Here is a 14,377-nt window from a genome sequence, read left to right on the forward strand (position 1 = left end):
TATACACTTTCTTTAGCCTTCCCTTTTTGCCCTAATCTGTCAACTGAATGACAAATTAGGCAAAACTGGAGTCATAAGGCCAAGATACRCTACTATCACAGCCACTCCTATAACTCCTTAGGATAAATGGGAAGGTGTAAACTAAATGAAATACAACCTTAATTCTAAATTCCACAAAGATAGCAGGAAAAATAGATTTATTGCCCATTTAGTGACTTGCTACAAAATAATTACCTTGGCTCCTAGAGCCACTCAGAAGTCTAATTTTTAATAAAACTCTGTTGCAATCACCCAAATCAATATAGATCTTTTGGTGTATCTTCCAAAAAATACAGTGTTAACCATAGGACAGCAAGCATAATTTACTAGGAAAAGGAAATAACAGTTCTGCATTCACCTCTATGAACAAACAATAGGAAACTGCAAGACATAGTAGGATGAAATGAGTCAAGCAATAGCAAGACATTTATGCAGTACAAGAAATACTCACACTTCCTTAAATTGCACTTACAGTTATGCGAACACTGTGGAATGATCATTGCAATATTGAAGTAATCAAAACATATCCCACAGCGCAACAAGTCATCCACCGCCTGAAACGAGAAAAACAAATGCCACTTCGAGGATCACTGCAAGATTTCTTGTGCGAACTGCAAACAAGCAAACAGGCGTTTCCAACCGCGCGATGTTCTTGAACAATATGGAAAAACACCCGAGCGGCAGCACGGAGCTTAACGTCTGGGGGTTATTACTTATGTCGAAAAAAAGGAAGCGGTGGCAGATTCCCACAGCGCGAAGCCGCGTCCCGCGCCCGGCCGCTGACGGCAAGGGCCGGGGCGAGCCCCGCAGCCGGCAGCCTGCCTCCCTCCCTAGCCCCCCGGGCAAGCCGCYGCCGCCAGCGCGGCTGCCAGCCACGACACCGGCCCGGTTCTCCCCCTCGGCGACCCTCACGGACCCCCCCGGCCATTTTGGGACTCCCCGCGGCCGCCATGTCATCCTCCCGCGGGCCGCAGGCCCGGCCGGGTGCCGCTCCACCCTCACACACCTTCAGAGGCGCCAGGCTGGGCGGCCACGGCGGCTCGGCCAGGGGCAGCGCCAGTGCCGCGGCGGCCATGGCAGTGCAGTGCAGTGCAGTGCAGTGCAGTGCAGTGCAGTGCAGTGCAGTGCGGCCCGGCCCGGCCCGGCCCTAACTCCGCCGCAGGCGGCGCGGCCGCCAGCGAGTCCAAATCCCCCGCGCTCGGCGCTGCGCGCGCCCCGGGTGGCAGCGCACTTCCGCCGCCGCGCGGGCTGCTGGGAGCTGTAGTCCGCGGGGGTGGGCGTGGCCTGCCCGTAAAGCGCCGCCGCGCGGGTTGCTGGGAGCTGTAGTCCGCGGGGCGGTGCCGCCGCCATGTTGCCACGCCGCCATGTTGCCACGCCGCCATGTTGCCACGCCGCCATGTTGCCACGCCGCCATGTCGCCATGCCGAGGCGGGTTCAGCTGCGTGCCCGCTGCTCGGCCCGGCGGGGCCCGGTCCAAAAGGACTGCCTTGAAATAGCCTTCGGCCTTACCGATGTTGTCCAAAAATAAAACTTGCAACAGCGTTCTGGACAGATAAAAGGTGTTTTGGTTGGAAATGAAGAATGGGTGCAGTGGTCAAAGCGCTAAATAAACTTAGTGAATGCTCTAGCTATGTGTAGAGGAGAGTCCAGATTGTACAGACCTGCTGCAGCACGAAGGATTGGATTCAGAAGTGCTGCTGATAGCAGGATGGGAAGCCCAAAACAGACCACATTAAAAAAAAAAAAAAAGTGTCAGGAACATTGGTGGCAGCGGTTGGGTCTGCAGCAGCTCGGGCAGGAGACGGTGGCTACCCAACGTGTCTTTCCTTCTCCCCTTCACAGTGACGCTGGCCAGTGAAATACCCAGCTTCTCTCTCCAGCTGGAGAGGAAAATACATTTACTGGGCTAAAGGCTAAAACCARTTTTGGCTCTGCTTTATGTCAAGCAGATAGTGGTGTATGTGAGGTGTATAGCGGGTGGGTAAGTCGCAGGGTGCCTGGGAGGCGGAAGCGGTTTCGCAGCTGGCTGAACKTCACTGATCGCAGCAGGACTGCATTAAAGATCTGTTTACTCCACAGATTCATACCACAGCRCTGAGTCTGCCAGACATGAGTTGTTTCTTCAGCAATGAAACTACGTCACATTATCCCCTTTTCAGCAGTAGTTTCAACTACGCTATTTAAAAGCAAGTGTTGCAGTGGTAGAGTTAATAACAAGCAGTCAGGTTTGTGAGTTGATTTGTATTGTCGTCTAATATTGCGTGAACAATATGTGATATAATAACTGAGAAAGACAGGTAACAGAGTAGGATAGGAGACACATATAAGACCTAAAATCATGGTACTCATTTCTATGCATTTATTCTCTTCATTGAACTYTTACGGATAGTTTGTGGATGCAATGGAGTTATCAACCACTGTCATAAGCTGTTTACTCAGGTGAAAAATGTCGTGTGTCACTGAGGGATGCCATTAGGTGGATGTGACAGTSTTCATCTGTATCTTCCAGAACACATTCATTTAAAAAAACAACTAAGACACTGTGTCCAAAAGATTTGGGGAAATGGTCTCCTACTTTACTTCTCTTCTGCAGTTAACCTACTTCATCTCAGCRCAGGCAGCCGTACTGTCTGCATGCACGTCTCTGTAGAGGTGCACATCAGCCCCCCGCCACGGGAACAACCTGCTGTTTGCACGTGTCCGGCGCTGTGGTGGGTTGCTATGGTAATGTGCATTATCACCATTGCTTCTGTCCTCCGCAAAGGCCGAGATCAGCTTCCTGATTTCCACAAAGTGGCACCGCAAAACCTGGGCTAAAAATAYGCAACTGCAATGATGGAAAAGAAGCAAAAAGGGAAAGGTAGCACAGATCGTGGCTGAGCGCTACTGATGCAACTGCAGGTTTAAAAGTTGTCCAGGCGTTTGGGGAACATAGTGCATTGCCAAAGTAGCATAGGATAGAATGCCAAAGCAAGTCTAAATAACTTTGAATCCTCAGACCTGTGTGTTTTGCAAAATACTCTCTATAAAGTAACAAAATAAAAATGTGATACATTTGACAACAGTTAGCACAGTAGTACCTGTGCTTCCTCAGCTCTATTTCTTTTTGAACTTAAGATATGATTTTATGGAATTTTTTTACCTATCTCAGTGTGACTCTGCTGGTGTGATTAATAGCTGTCTGCATTGAAAAAAATATATGCATTTGCTGCCAGAGTCTGCATTTCTACTGTAATACCAATTATGTCAAACCAGATTTTTTTTGCATAGAAAACTTCTGCTTCAGTACACTTGCTTGGAACTGTGCCATCATCCTGCTGTCTTCCTGCAGTGCAGTTCATTAGTGTTTATCATCTCCTTTAAGTTAGCATGGAAACACACTGACATTTTCAGTAGCAGGTTACACTAAATATGGCTCGATGAAAGGAATGACTTTATCTTGGAAACAGTCACTGAAGTATCTGCAGTCTTATAAAAACATCCCTGGAAGGGCTGCCCTCTTCTTGCTGTTTCTAATAAACATTTGCTATGTGAGACAGAGTTCAGAAGATGAAATTCCGCTTTCACCATACCTGCAGTTTTCCAGAGCAAAACTGTTCTTTGCTTTGAAAGTGACAAAGCTGTTACTGCCTTCCTGCAATCCACATGTCAAATGCTGAGGCCTATAGCAAGGTCAGGCCAGCCACCGCTCAAAGAGTGTCCCATGCACAATGTGCTTGATGAAGATGAGCAGCCACCAGTCCCCCAGCACAACCCACTGATAGAGCTCCTTGCATGCTGCACAGTTACGAATTTTGATATTGATTAAATTTGTAGGAGTAAAGGGTTTTCCACAAACACATGCAGATTTAACATTTGTATATTATCTGCAGAACAGTAATGTCTCACTCCTTGTCTCCTTCAGCTCACAGGTTGGTTTTGAGCACTTCGGTTTTGCAGCTGCTGGTGACTCAGTTGTTCTGCTTTCTGAAAACCATGCCTGTGAGTGCTTGATTTTTTTTTTTTTTTGATGGGTTTTTGTAGTAGTGTAATTTCAGTGGACTTGGTCCTAATGCACATCGTAGTCTATTTTTGCACKCAGTAATTCTTCTACACACGCGCGCGCACGCACACACACAAAATAYACTGGGACTGCATGATGGAGGAGGTCAGAACAAACTAGCACAATGGTCTCTGCTGGCCTTATGCTTTATGAATCTCTGAATTTATATATGGAACTAATTACTCCCTGAGTAAATTAGTTCCATATATACTCCCCCCCTTCCTGCAGGGTCTTTGCTGGGGAGGTGGAGGGTTTGTGAACTGGAGGTGGAAGAAAGAGAACCGCCTGGGTGTGAAAATGCTGCAGATCCTGCTTCCAGCTCCGTCAAACATCCATCCGCATCTTAGCCTCCCAAACCACATCTTTACTTCTGTGCATGGTTCCTTCCAGGCTCAGTCCTGCAGGCTCTCCCGCAGGAGCATTCCCACCATGACCTGCCACCACTGAGCGAAACAGCCCCGCGAGGCTGCTCGGCCCGCAGCCCGTCACGGCTCGCTGGGACTCAGCTGTCTAAAATGCTCCAGCTGGTCCGGTTGGTGCCTGCCCAGTGGTGCCGAGCGCCAGGGCGCGGACGAGCCCCCGCGGCCGTGACGCCTGCAGCCGGCAATGCTCCCCCGTGGGAACGCGTCCTGCTCCTTACCCTGCATCCTCCTCCGGCGCTCTGCTCCTTCCAGTAGCAGTCTTGAGCTGGGTTATGTTGCTGGACTGCTAAGTGACAAGATATTATTATACACAGAAGAACAAAACAGAATGCTTGCTATCAAACTCTCCAAAATATTAATTTAAATTAAAATATCAGTAGGTACCCAGCTGTGCATTTCTGTAAGCTTATTGCCCTGTTCTGTTACAGAGAGAAATTTTTTAAAGAAGCTTAGCAAGAGGCAGGGGATATTGACACAAAGCAAATCTTCAAAAACTACTTTTTTTATATATCATTTGAGACAAAGACAATATTTAAGCATAGTTTTATTGAGCTGTAGGCTGCACACGCACAAAAATCAGTTACAAAGCACTTGTTTTCAATTACATCTCAGCTTCAGTGTTACTTACTGAACTAGTTTATTGGTACTCAGAYGGGTGAACAGCTTGTGCTTAGTTGCCTTTAATAGATTGCTCTTAAAATGAAATATTCCACTAAGACTTGCCTTTCATATGTATGTGTCATTTGACATATTTTATGTTAGAAATACAAATGCACCATGGAAACAAGATTCTGGGACAAGGGCATGGAGAATGGATGGAAATCTGTAGAAGAGCATGCTGTACTTCAAAAAAAAATACATAGAACATTTTGAATTGTCTGTTTCTAAATACTTTCAGAGATTCTTTAACATTTAAAGCTGTGRAACGTTTCTCTTTATGTCAGTCCCAACTGTAGAGGATAAAGTCTGAATACCATGAGTTAGATTTTCAAAAACATTTATCATTGACCTAGCTCTGCCCTTGTGCTAAAGTTGGCAGTAGTGTATTGATTTCTGAATGATTGAGTTTGTCTGATGTTGACTATGTTAGAAAAAAAAATCCCACCGTGAAGTGTTAGCTCTGGAGAAGGAACGGTACAAAGTCCATGTCGGCGCAATCCTCCGATTGTTGTAACAGCAATCTGAATTAAACGTTCACTGCGCCAACCAAAACAGCAGCGTTTCAGACCTAACCTCTGCCAGTGCAGGTCGTCTGAGATCCCGTCAGACCAGCGCGTGTTCGCCAGGACAAGGTTTGGCACGGAAATGCAGCTGAGGCTCGGCACTCATCGCTGGTGCTTTCCTGGGCTGACCCGAACACACAGCCTTGCTCCGAAGCCCGCTCCATCTGGGCAAGCCGTGGGGCAAGCCCTGGGCCACCAGCACCACGGCGGGAGCTACGGCTTCCAGACAACACTTAGTTATGTGGTAGCGATCATGTAGCTGACACCTCCTTTTTGTAGTAAATTGTTACATTGCAATTTCGTTATCTTTAGCAGATACCTACCATTGCTTATCTTCTTGTTTTTAATGATATATAGGCAGTACCTATCTGTTCACCCCACAATGTTCAAATCAGAGGGAACCAGCAGAATAGCTCGGATGGTGAGAAGTGCATTTGTATTTCAGGTTCCATAAACACACAGTACCAGCACTTGTTAAAACATCTGCTGGTAAAGTTTCCTGTGGAAAGGAAAAGTGCGTAAAGTTAGGACTGATCGTCTCTCTAGAGTGTACTTAGTTTGGCTGCCTTAATCTTCTAATAATAGTCAGAATCACCCAGATGGTCATCTAAGGACTTCTACCGACCTTAAAAAAAAAAGAAAAACCAGACAGACTTTTCAGGCATGAAGCTGAAGAAAAGCATTGAAAAGAGGCCTATAAATTACTTTATTAAAAAGTTCACTCTGGAAGYGTGTTATTATTTTCCCAAACTGAATCTTTCTCTATCTCCTCTTTTACATGCCACAACAGGGTACTGAGTCCTAGGACTTAAAATTTAGGGTCTGGCCTGCGATGAACCTGGAACTTAACTCCCGCTTGGACATGCTTGGTTCATRTTTCACAGTCCCTGGAGGGGAACAAATACTTTTCTGCCACCTTTGCAGAGTCTATTTAAAACCACAAATTTTTTCACACTTTGTAAGAGCACAACATAAATATTTAAAGAACTGCACTAATACTGATGTATCTATCCTCTTACTATTCCTACAACAGAGGCAGCATTTCCCAGTTTTACAGGCAGGAAAGCTGGGCTATTTCTATACTCACTGTCAAGATCTAATTCTGAGCAAGTGTCTGGTGCTTTTGCCAAATTTCTCTCTCTCTCTTTTTTTTTTTTTGAGACTGAAAGAGTTACCAGAAGCAGGAAAGTGAGAAATACTTTCTCCTTTGTTCCCTTCTTACTTTAAGGTGCAATCTGAAATGATTTGTTAAAACTAATAGCATTAGTCAAACAAGATTATGCAAAATTGTTTTCAATCATATCCTTTTCAGAGACAAGAGACATAGAGGAAATCTATTGTTTCTGCTTCAAGGACTTTCCACTGCAATGAAAGAATGCATTTTTAGTACTTGGACTAGACTTTGTCAGCCACAACGTTAAATGCCACTCGGATATTAGCACCTCACAAGATCTGGCTGAACGTGCGAGCCAGCTCTCGCCCACACAACCCAAGTGAAATCGGCCAGGTTAGGAGGGGACATCATGACAGATATTTGGCTACAGCCTTTGGCTTGCCGAAAAGGACTCACTCGCCAGTACGCGTTCCATTTAATTATTGCACATTTTAGTTGAGAACAGTATGTAATAAAGAACAGTGCATAATAAAGTGTGCTTACAGTGGTATAGAAGACCTCACTCAATCCTTTTAACTTAAAGAAAGCAAATGCAAATAAAAACACAAGTAACTACATATGGCAAAACTGAAGATTGATCTATATTACTGCCAATTTGAGCAAATAGAAAAGGAGTTCATACAGTGCTGGTCACCAAGGAAGGAACACTGGTTTTGTAGCTCACATATAAACAAAAATGTCAATGTCATGGTCATCATGAGGGACCTTGCTATGTGCAACAGTGTGAACTTACACAAGGGTGATCCTCTGACATGTCCAGGATGTTATTAGCAGTATCTGTTCTCTTTCCTCCCCATTTCCCTTGCAGAAACAGGAATCATGTTTGGGAAGACCAGGCTTCGTGGGCCCCTCGCCTCTGCTGGGTGTGAGGGGGGTGGYAAAGAGGGGGCAGAAGAGGCTCAAAGGCTCCCGTGGGAAAAGCCCTGTGAGCCATCAGGAAAGGCAGTCTGAAGGGACCTGGTAACCTTCAGCTATTTTGGTATCAGAAGGGTAAAATTCAGAAATAATTAAACTGAGTGGGAGAATCAGATTGGCAGTGGTAGAGGTTCCTCTACCTCAGCTGCACTGGACATGAGGTCCGGAAAATTTTTCAATATTAACTGCATTTCTAGCAGCAGAAAAGGACCAGGAAATGGCATGAGCTAAATGCAGAAAGGCCTCAAGCCCTACAGAAGACTTCACGTGAACATTCCCAGAAAAGAAGACARTTGTCACAGCAGCAGAGGACAACCTGCCGATGCCTTCACGTCCAGGCCCAGCCTCGCTGCTCTGTGCCCCACTGCCCCAGGGCATTGCCTCAGCCTGCTCTGTGCACTGCCAGGGCCCCACAGGAGCTCCTGCGGTTCACGTTCCTTTGGAGGTGTCCGTCGGACATGGCTGATCCCGCAGCCACGTGCTGCAGCCCAGCCTCCGTTGGGCTGCAGCAGGGCAGGGAGCTCAAAGAGAGGCACTTGCTCCTTACCCAGCCCTGGGCAGCCTGCAGGACAAGGGGAGATCAGCGCTACTGCTTCAGCGACAAAGCTCGTATCGCTGGTCGGCAAGTAGTCCCAGAAAATAAAGCTTCTCCGTATGAAGCAAAGCCTTCGGCCGTGGTCCTGAGCACGACGGTGCAGGCTGTGGAAGAAGGCAGTTTCTAAAAAACTGCTCTCTGTGGCACACTGGTAGTTGAATCAAGGCTACATCTGTCTGCTCAGACATCTCCTGGCAGTGTGCCCTATGCAGTGCAAGGATACATTTTGGAAGGACATATTAGGATTTCAGATTTTGCCAACTTTCATGCACTACTGGTTTTCCCCCTTTTTTTAATGCAACCATCTCTCAAACATGAAGGCCTTCCTTTTTAACACGCAACCGTAAACCTTCTGAAATTAATAGAAGACTTGTAATGGGATAATATATTAGATAAGTTATGAGCATCTTCTTTAAATGTTTAAAGCCTATAACCATTGATTAAACGTTCTTCCGATACCATCACCTTGGCAAAGGGAATATGCCCAAAGAGTCCAGCGTGGCAGAGGCGGAGCCGTGGCTGTTCTGCTGGGTGAGCCAGTCCTGCTGTCGATCTGATGCAGCCTAAGCGATGCAACGGAGCTGTGAAGTAACGGGCAGAATGGAAACTTAGACTTTGTGCATGATACTTGCTTGTTTCCTCGCAATGGCTATCAGGAATTTTCATGTCCCACATCTTTGATGATGGCAGCTGATGATGTTTGGCTTAGTATGCTAACCTGCCCCCAAATCGCTGCTTGCCGTGCGTGCTGCTCGGAGAGCTCCAGCGGCGCMGCCTGCGCGTCCCGGGTGAGGTACACCACCGCCCCGTTTTAGAGCAGCAGCGGGTCTGCGCCTTCTCAGCCAGGCCTGGGCACACAGGGCGTGCTGAAGAGCGAGGAGCTGGTTTCGGCCACAGCAGCCTTTTCCGCTTGCCCGGGGCGGCCGGGTGCAGGACGTGCCGCGCAGCAGGGCTGCGCCTGCCTCCCCGGCGGGTCACCGGGGCGCTGCGAAGGGGCAGAGCGGAGCCTGAGCGCCGGGCCGCGGCTCTGCACGGTAACGTACTGCACGAAGGGGACGGGATTGCGGGCCAAGATGGCTTGTGCCTGCTTTTAGCAAATCCAATTTAAAGTGCAATTCATCTTCAGCGACAACTTACGGATCGATGGGCGGCATTTCTGCCTGACACTGGGGTCCTGTAAGGAACTTCTGCGCTTTACAGCCGTCCCCCTTCCGCAGCGGTTTTGTGCAGCGCCTGACGGGCATTGCCCTCTCCGGGGCTGGGGCCAGCGGCCGAGCCCACGCGGTTGGCGGTCTCGGCACACCAACGCTGCGTGCTTGGATGGTTGTCCCCCCCTTCACGCCGAGCCGCGGGGGCCTTTCTCCGCCTGCGGTGCAAAAGCCCGTATTGCAGGAAAGCTCTTCTTAACCGTGCCTCACCTTTTCTTGGCGAGACAAAAACACGTTGATTCACRATGCGGTGATAAATTCGCTCTTTTTTGGCCCGCACGGAACAGTAGGCAGCGTGCTCAGACTGCCCTAACGATGTTAGCTTGGGAAATCGGGGGGAGCAGACAGCAGTGATGGGATTTTGCAAAGGTCACGAGCGGTAGCAATCAATGCGTCTCTCCCAGGGCTCCGGCCCCTTCCCACAGCAGGTTTTCCATTAGCATCTGCRAGGAACACGTCAGCCCACAAGATCATTTAAGGAGATTGCTCAGCTACAATAAATACAAATGTTATCTTTCCTTAGATAAACACACCAGCGACAGTATCCTTTTCTGTCGCTTACTGTGAAAAGTGCTAAGATTTCGATTCTGTACAGAAAAATAAAGAMATTAAAGCCTTGCAATTGACAGTCCAGATTTGTTGCAAGCTGCGTTGGAAGCATATCCCTCCCTGCACTTCACTACCCCCTTGGACTCCTCCTCCAGGACAAGCCACGTGCTTTAGTCTGTGTCTAGAAAATGCCAAAATACTGCTGGTTAYGCACAAACCAGAAGGAGCATTTGGACAGGCATTCCCGACATCGTCGGCCACCCAACCTCAACACAGCCTGGCCGTATACCTGACTACCCGCATCCTACTGCTGCGGTACGAAAATCTGGACTTGGAAAATATCAGCAACAGCAGGAAGTCACAGCTTTTTGCCAGAAGGACCAATGTTCTCTGCCTGTCATTTATAATAGGTTTCCTTATAGTGCCTTTTAGGCGAAAAAATGGCAATTAATATTTACACCAATGAATGTCTTCCTAAAAGCAAATCTACCCAAATCCAACACATACWCACAAAGTCCTTTGTGTGGGTATTCTTTAGTGCTACCGAGCACAAGAGAAATTTTAAGTGTGGCAGAAACTGGAGCAGAACTCGGGTTTATAGGAATGCTGCTCAGAGCAGTTGGGGGAAAAGAGACACAAAAGCCAAAAAGGGTCCGTACCGGAAGGCCGGTCAGACAGCAGCTAGCAGCAGGCACGCGTGGCGGACCTTCGTCAGCGCGAGGCCGCCGGGGCTGGCCCCGGGCGCGGGCGGCGGGCAAGGCTGGGGCGCGCGGGGAGCAGCGGTTCAGCCTGCCGCGGCCCCGGGCCCGGGCAGCGCCGCCGCCCGCGACGGAGCCCGGGCCGGTGCTGGGCTTCTCCCGCAGCGGATGCTCGCTCAGGGCAGAGACCTGCTGTTTCGGCACCGGTTCTGAGCCAAGAAAGGTGATGAAAACCGTGGCTGGTCTCACGCGGTTACTCCAGTATAAAACCGCAGGACTGGTAAGCTGTGTGTCCAGCTGCAGGCACTGCTAGGCTCTTTTTTGGTTAATCACATCCAGCAGCTTATTCCCTTCCAGTTTTTTGTTTTAGAGCTCAAATTTGGCTGCTTGGTTCCAAGACTCGGTGCAATTCCTTTCCCCCCCACCAAGAAGTTGAACAAGATTAATTCAGCTGCCTATTGAGAAGCAAGGCTTAGAGCACGCTGTTGCGATGTCGTGCAGGCAAGAAGGCCCCGAGCTAGCATCCAAACACCAGGAAAGCCACAGATAAGACCTTTGTTTCTCACCATGAGACTAATTAATTTTTTTAGTGCTAAATTTCTTTTAATRATTTCATATGCAGTATGTCTCCAGGTGTAGAGAACATATCCAGTGTTCTCCATTCACCCCCAGCTACAGCTGCACTTGTGATAACAGACAGTTGCTACCAAATAGGAAATAACATGTTGCATCCTCACCAAAATGCAAAATGGGTAAAAGAAGTAAAATGCGTAGCTGAAAACATTCATATATTAAAGTCTTTCTCAGTTGATACTTCAGTTCTCCTCCACAGATTTAACCATTTCCAGCTGAAGGATTTCTGAGTATAATTTTGCTGAGTTATTTCTAGGCTGTTGTCCCATATATCTACTGATTTGCCATGAAAAGCTCATCATGTGGACTTTTTTCTTTTACTAAAGATCATGTAGTGTTCATTCTGAGGCTGTATTTATCATTTCATGGACACTTGGTTTATTTTCCCCATCATTAACCACTAAGAAATGCGACACAGGGTGAATATCTTTTTCACCAGGCCCTGGCCCCTGAAGCGCTTTCTAGCCTTTTAATTAAAAACRCAATATGGGGGTTTAATTAAGAATACAGTGTTTTCCACGGGGGCCTTCCACCCGCGGTGGGTTTTCTCCCGGCGCCCTGCGGCTCCGCAGAGCCTCCCGCCCCCCCGCACGCCCGCCTGCTCTCGGGGGTCCTCAGCCCCACGCGCCCTCCCAGCGCTGCGTCCCGAGCCGCTGTTCCAGCTGCAATTTCAGCCCACTGGTCCTTGCACAAGGAGATGGTTTCCTTCTCCTTTGTATCCTCCTGGTTACATACTTGAAGACCAAGTCTCCTGTCCTTGGCGGCACATCCCCAAGCCCCTCCAGYCGCCCTTGCAGGCCACCCTTTCCCTGGGGATGCAGAGCTTCCTTGAAGTCGTGTTCAAGTCTTCCTAAAAAAGTCTTGTTCAAGCCCGAGTCCCTGGTGCTGACAGGTTTTCCTCCATTAACGGCGATGATAAATGCATTTCCTAGCTTGCCGAGCGATGAATTGGTTGGATTTGCTGCTGTCTCCTTGCAGGATGCACACTGGACTTACTTATCTCCATCTTGAGCTTCCATCGTGGCCTTGGATAAATTCCTCCGTGCAACCGATCGGAGTCACCCTTACGCCCTGCGAGGGAAGTGAAGCTGCGGTGCACCCTGGCCACGGGTATTATTGAAGTGGCAGCAGGCTTGACGCTGAAATAAATCCAAGATTTCCAAGATCGGTCTCTGGATTTAATTGGCAGAGTCACGGCCTTCCTGCTTTATAAATACCTAAGCGCTGTGAGCAGCAAAGCTGTTGAAGTCTAACTCGTTTAACGTTAGCGGGAACAAAATGCAAAGGCAGGTAACGCGGAGCCGTGCGGCGCGCGGGGGCTCGGTGCGCAGGGGCAGGCAGCCGGAGCGCCGCCGGCTTCCCGCCGGCACCGCGCGCCCGGGCGCGCACGGCAGCCCCGCGGACCCCGGCACAAACGGCCTTTCTGCTTTTAGATTTTAACCAAAGGAAGACGTTTTCAGCTCTTGAGTTTCTAATCGTTAAGTGAATAAAGCTAGAGGCAGCACAGAAAGGGCAGGGGAAGGCAAACTGCAGAAAAAGGATATATTAAAAAGAAAACCTATTAAATCAGTGGGAGTTCAATGTGGCTGGTGCTTGCAGAGATCTTGCCCGAATTCCCTTGTTCTGTAAATAATTTCACCATGAACACGTACCTGCTGACCGGTGTCTTCCCTGCACGCGCCCTGGGGCGGGCAGGGGCTGAACCAGGAGGCCACGATCCCCGACCAGTTCGTAGTTATTCTKCTTTTCCCCACCAAAGCTGGTTGGGTCATCTGGAACGCCCGCTCGGCTGACTTGGGGCTGGGAAAAGCTGTCCCTGGGCGCAGCGRTGAGGTCTGCGTTGCCCTCGGAGCCGCGCGGCTGCGTCTGAAGGACGCGTCCGCATCTCGCCATTGCACTGGCCGGTTTGGCGGCCGCAAGCCCGATTTTCTCATCGGAGACGCACAAATCTGCGGCATGCGACACCTTTCACAAGGGAACGGCTGGATTTTCACGTCTGCAGTACGAACGGGCTCGTATTTCAGGGCAGCTCCGCCTTGGCCGCCGCTATTCACGTTTCGCGTTTGGGCGTTGCACGGCGCGGTCTCCGGCCGCTCTGCCCGGGCAGCGAGGCGCTTTCCCGTGCCCACAGCGCTCTCGTCACGGCCCCGGAAAGCGCTCCTCGCGGCGCGGCCATCAGTTACCACCCGGAGAGCCCGAGTAGGCGAAATCCTGAGACAAGAGATTCCCGGCAGATTCTCCTGAACCCGAGGAAAATCTATTTTGTAACTGTTTGGTCCCTGTCATGATCTCCATGTCTTCTTTGCTGATTTTCTCTTCTAATATATTTCTGTGCATCTCAGGATTGAGAGACGCTTAAAATATAAGAACATTTCCAGGGAAAATTTACTGCCTGTGCAGTGCAGTAACTGCCGCGGGCATCACGACGAGCTGCTGCTCCCCGGCGAAGGAGGCGCGTGCTTGCTCTCCGCTTCCGGAGCTCAGCTGCCTCCATCTCCCCGCTCCGGCTCGCCGGACACGCCGGCCAACTGCCCGCTCCCGTGAAGTCCCTGGCTCCGGAGTAACGTAGTTTTTTATTCAAATAACGTTTGTGCGGTTTTCTTAGCAACGGGAGCCTCTAAATAGCTCTACAACGTAGTGCAAACGCAAATACCCACTTTCCACGTACCTGTTTTAATTCATACTTGTAAACCGCTTTGACATCTTTATCCAAAGCCCCACCTGCCCAGACCGCAGCCGGCAGAGCGCCGTGGAAGGGCGCGCGCCCCACGACGCCCCGCGCGCGCCTCCGGGCTGCCCTTGGCCGAACCCGCGCGAGGGCCCAGATCCCCGCGGCAAGTAACCCGGGGGCTCGGGGGCTTCCCGGCGGGCGGGCGCGG

At 49.5% G+C, this 14,377-nt stretch overlaps 1 protein-coding gene across 1 annotated transcript in view; it reads right to left on the bottom strand.

Moving 5' to 3' along the window:
• RAD18 (RAD18 E3 ubiquitin protein ligase) overlaps positions 1 to 1,119 on the bottom strand; it is a 61,890-nt gene extending 60,771 nt beyond the window's left edge. The window contains exons 1-2 of the mRNA XM_085308875.1: positions 1,046 to 1,119; positions 512 to 593 (exon numbers count right to left, since the gene is read on the bottom strand). Coding sequence (XP_085165001.1) covers positions 512 to 593; positions 1,046 to 1,114 — 151 coding nt within the window. The 5' untranslated portion in view covers positions 1,115 to 1,119. The remainder of the gene's footprint in view (positions 1 to 511; positions 594 to 1,045) is intronic.
• Positions 1,120 to 14,377: the final 13,258 nt, after the last annotated feature.

Source organism: Rhea americana, unplaced genomic scaffold (genome assembly GCF_003343005.1).
Source record: "Rhea americana isolate MKP2758 unplaced genomic scaffold, rheAme1 scaffold_286, whole genome shotgun sequence".
NCBI lineage: Eukaryota > Metazoa > Chordata > Aves > Rheiformes > Rheidae > Rhea > Rhea americana.